Source organism: Setaria italica, chromosome I (assembly GCF_000263155.2).
Source record: "Setaria italica strain Yugu1 chromosome I, Setaria_italica_v2.0, whole genome shotgun sequence".
Lineage (NCBI taxonomy): Eukaryota > Viridiplantae > Streptophyta > Magnoliopsida > Poales > Poaceae > Setaria > Setaria italica.
The window spans coordinates 11,023,692-11,026,575 of record NC_028450.1 but is presented as its reverse complement, the minus strand read 5'-3'; the positions used below and the strand labels follow the sequence as shown (position 1 = coordinate 11,026,575).

Genomic DNA, 2,884 nt, shown 5'->3' with positions numbered 1-2,884 from the left:
AAGTATGGTAACAAAGGCAATCAACAGTATAGACTGAAAGAATGATTTATCATCTTGAAGTGATATTTCATTGAACACTTAAAGTGCAAGCATTAGAAGGACAGAGCATTAAGCACAGCAAATCACCTTGGGTGTCTCGAGAATGACCAGATTGACATGCAGCAAAATTGCCTCGTCATGGTCAGCGTGGCTGTTTTGATAGGTGGCAAGCACAGAGCAGCAAACACAGGCGACGACGTCCTGCTGACTTGTTGGCACTGATGCCTTAGCGAGCTCCGTGGCGGTGTAGTGGATATCATCAGGCGTGGCGAGACTGGCCGGGTCGATGCGGGGCAGATGACCGCCGGCGCCTGGGCGGGCCTTCCATCATTGTTGTCGATGGCCTCGCCAGTGACGGAGGAGATTAAGGCAGGCCATCTGGCAACGACCGGCTCCCCACACGCTCTGTTTGCAAAGCTCCCTTCCAGGGCGAGGTGCGACGAGCAGGAGAGGGAGTGCCTATCAAGGCCGGGACCGGGGTGGCCGCCGTGCCTGCCGCCTCCGCCGCTAGGGCTGGGACGCAGGCTACTCGACCCCAGCGCGGGTAGCCCCGACCCCGGCGTCGAGGCCGGCCAGCGCGGGCGCCTCCACCTCCACAATTGCAGTAAAGTTTGGGGATTTTTTTGTAAAATCATCAAGACATATTTTAAAGATTGCGGGTTGATTACGAAATAATTGAGATACTTTTTTGCAAAACAACCACGACGGTTAGAAGAAATAACTGTACTTTAATATTATTAAGTATATATAGATAGTGCATAAAATATTAACACATTTTAATTGGGTCGCAGTAGAGACGTAGAGTATGCACTGCAGATTTTTTTTCCCGATACGGGAAGTTTTATTGTATAACACTGCAATTCTGGTAGCTCCTCAGTCTTCGGGGTTGGCTGAGCTGCACATTGCTCTGACCATGCTCAGCAAGTTCTCATACGACGACCCACGGGGGCAGCTCGCCACCAACGCCTCAGCCTTCCACCTCGCCGCGCTGGCCTTTATCTCCTCGCTCCCCATGGCCTCCCTGACGCGCATGGCCACCTGCTCCCTCCTCACCTCGTCATCCAGCCGGACGCCGACGCCCCACACGTCGCAGGCGTACTTGCGGTTGATGTACTGGTCTGCGAACCCCGGCCAGCACACCATCGGCATGCCGGCGGCGAGGCTCTCGCACGTCGAGTTCCAGCCGTTGTGCGTGAGGAAGCAGCCCACGGCCGGGTGGCGCACCACCTGCTCCTGCGGGCACCACGCCGCCACGCGGCAACGCCCCGCGGTCTCGGCCACGAACGCCGGTGGCAGGCCGGCGCTGCGGACGAGGTCGTCCCTGATGGACCAGAGGAACGGGTGGTCGCTCGCCGCGAGGCCCCACGCGAACTCGGCCAGCTGCTCCGGCGTCATCACCGTGTGGCTGCCGAAGTTGACGTACACGACGGAGCGCGGCTCCTGCGTGTCCAGCCACGCCAGGCACTCGGCGTCCTGCTTCCACAGGCTCAGGCCGGTCGAGTCGATAGAGTCGCCGTCAGCGGCGGTGCCGTGCCGGAGGAGCGAGCCCAGGGGGCCGACGGTGTAGACGTGAGCGTACTCAGAGCGGAGGGCGGCGAGGACGTCGGCGTCAAGGTTCTCGAAGGTGTTGAGGATGAGGGCGCCGGCCTTGGTGCAGCTGCTGGGCTCATACTCGCTGAGTCCGAGGCCAATGTCATTTGGGTCGGTGGTGCGGACGAAGCTCGAGACGTCGCCGAGGCTGATGGGAGGCACGCCTGGGATCCAGTCGATGATCGTCTTGTCCAGGTAGCCGTTCGTCAGGTAGCTCTCATCTGCATGCCGGGGTCAATCCAGCGTCTGTGTTTGGTGATTGGTGAACACTAAACAGAAGCAAACAAGATTTGCGTGAAGTGGTTATCTACCTTTGAGTGGCACGTAGCCTCTCTTCCTTAGCTCCGGCGTCCACATGTACGCCATCAGCGAGGCCGCGCTGGCGCACCAGAACACCATGCTCGGGATGCCCAGGTCCCGGGCCACGCCCAGCGCGAAGGTCATCAGCCCCGTGGGCAGCACGCACGTCACCGGCGGCACCCCGGGCGTGCCGTTGAGCCGCGCGATGAGGTCCCTCAGCGGCGCCGCGCAGGTTGTGTTCGTGGACACGAGCAGGCTCAGCCCGTAGTCCTGCTTGCCGCGGTCGGCATCGGAGAGGCCGTCCGGGATGGCCTCGAACCGGAAGCCCTCGCGGCCGCGCACGGCGCCGGCGCCCTCGGTGTCCTGCACGCGGCGGTGGTTGTGCTCGGTGTTGACGAAGGTGATGTAGACGCCGTGGCGGTGGAGCAGCTTGGCGAGCTGCAGCGCCGGGTTGATGTTGCCGGAGCACGGGTACGGCACCACCACGGCGTGCGCCCTCGCCATTCTCGATCCACGACCCCTCACGCTCACCGTATTGCTTATCCTTATCTAGCGGGGGTACCTCAATTATTGGCATCTGGATTGCTCTTCCCATTATTTTTTACTGGCCTATCGATGGTAGCGTTTTGAGTATTCAATTTCAATACATTTGGGAGATTGTAAAAAACCAATGGTGCAGTTGGCGCACTTGTGAAAAATTACATCAGATCTCAATCGAAGGAATTTTAGTATTCGGCACGATTGCGAGTTGACCCATTATTCTTTCAAATTCATAAGAGTTTTATTTTTTCTTATTAGGATATATAAGTTTTTGACAAAAACTACTCTATAAATATAATTTTATGACATAACTTTAATGTCATCAGATTTATATAAAAATACTTACTTGTGGTTATAATTTTGGTGGAATGAAATACACCTTAACCATAAAGAACAAGGAGGACATTAGATATGA

The 2,884-nt window shown here is 56.8% G+C and overlaps 1 protein-coding gene across 1 annotated transcript; it reads right to left on the bottom strand.

The window, feature by feature from the left end:
- Positions 1–747: 747 nt before the first annotated feature.
- LOC101768700 (7-deoxyloganetin glucosyltransferase) lies at positions 748–2,487 on the bottom strand. The gene is made up of 2 exons (XM_004952172.3): positions 1,941–2,487; positions 748–1,850 (listed from the first exon to the last, which is right to left on the bottom strand). Exons 1-2 carry the CDS (start codon positions 2,431–2,433, stop codon positions 913–915), a joined length of 1,431 nt encoding a protein of 476 aa, XP_004952229.1. The 5' UTR covers positions 2,434–2,487; the 3' UTR covers positions 748–912.
- Positions 2,488–2,884: the final 397 nt, after the last annotated feature.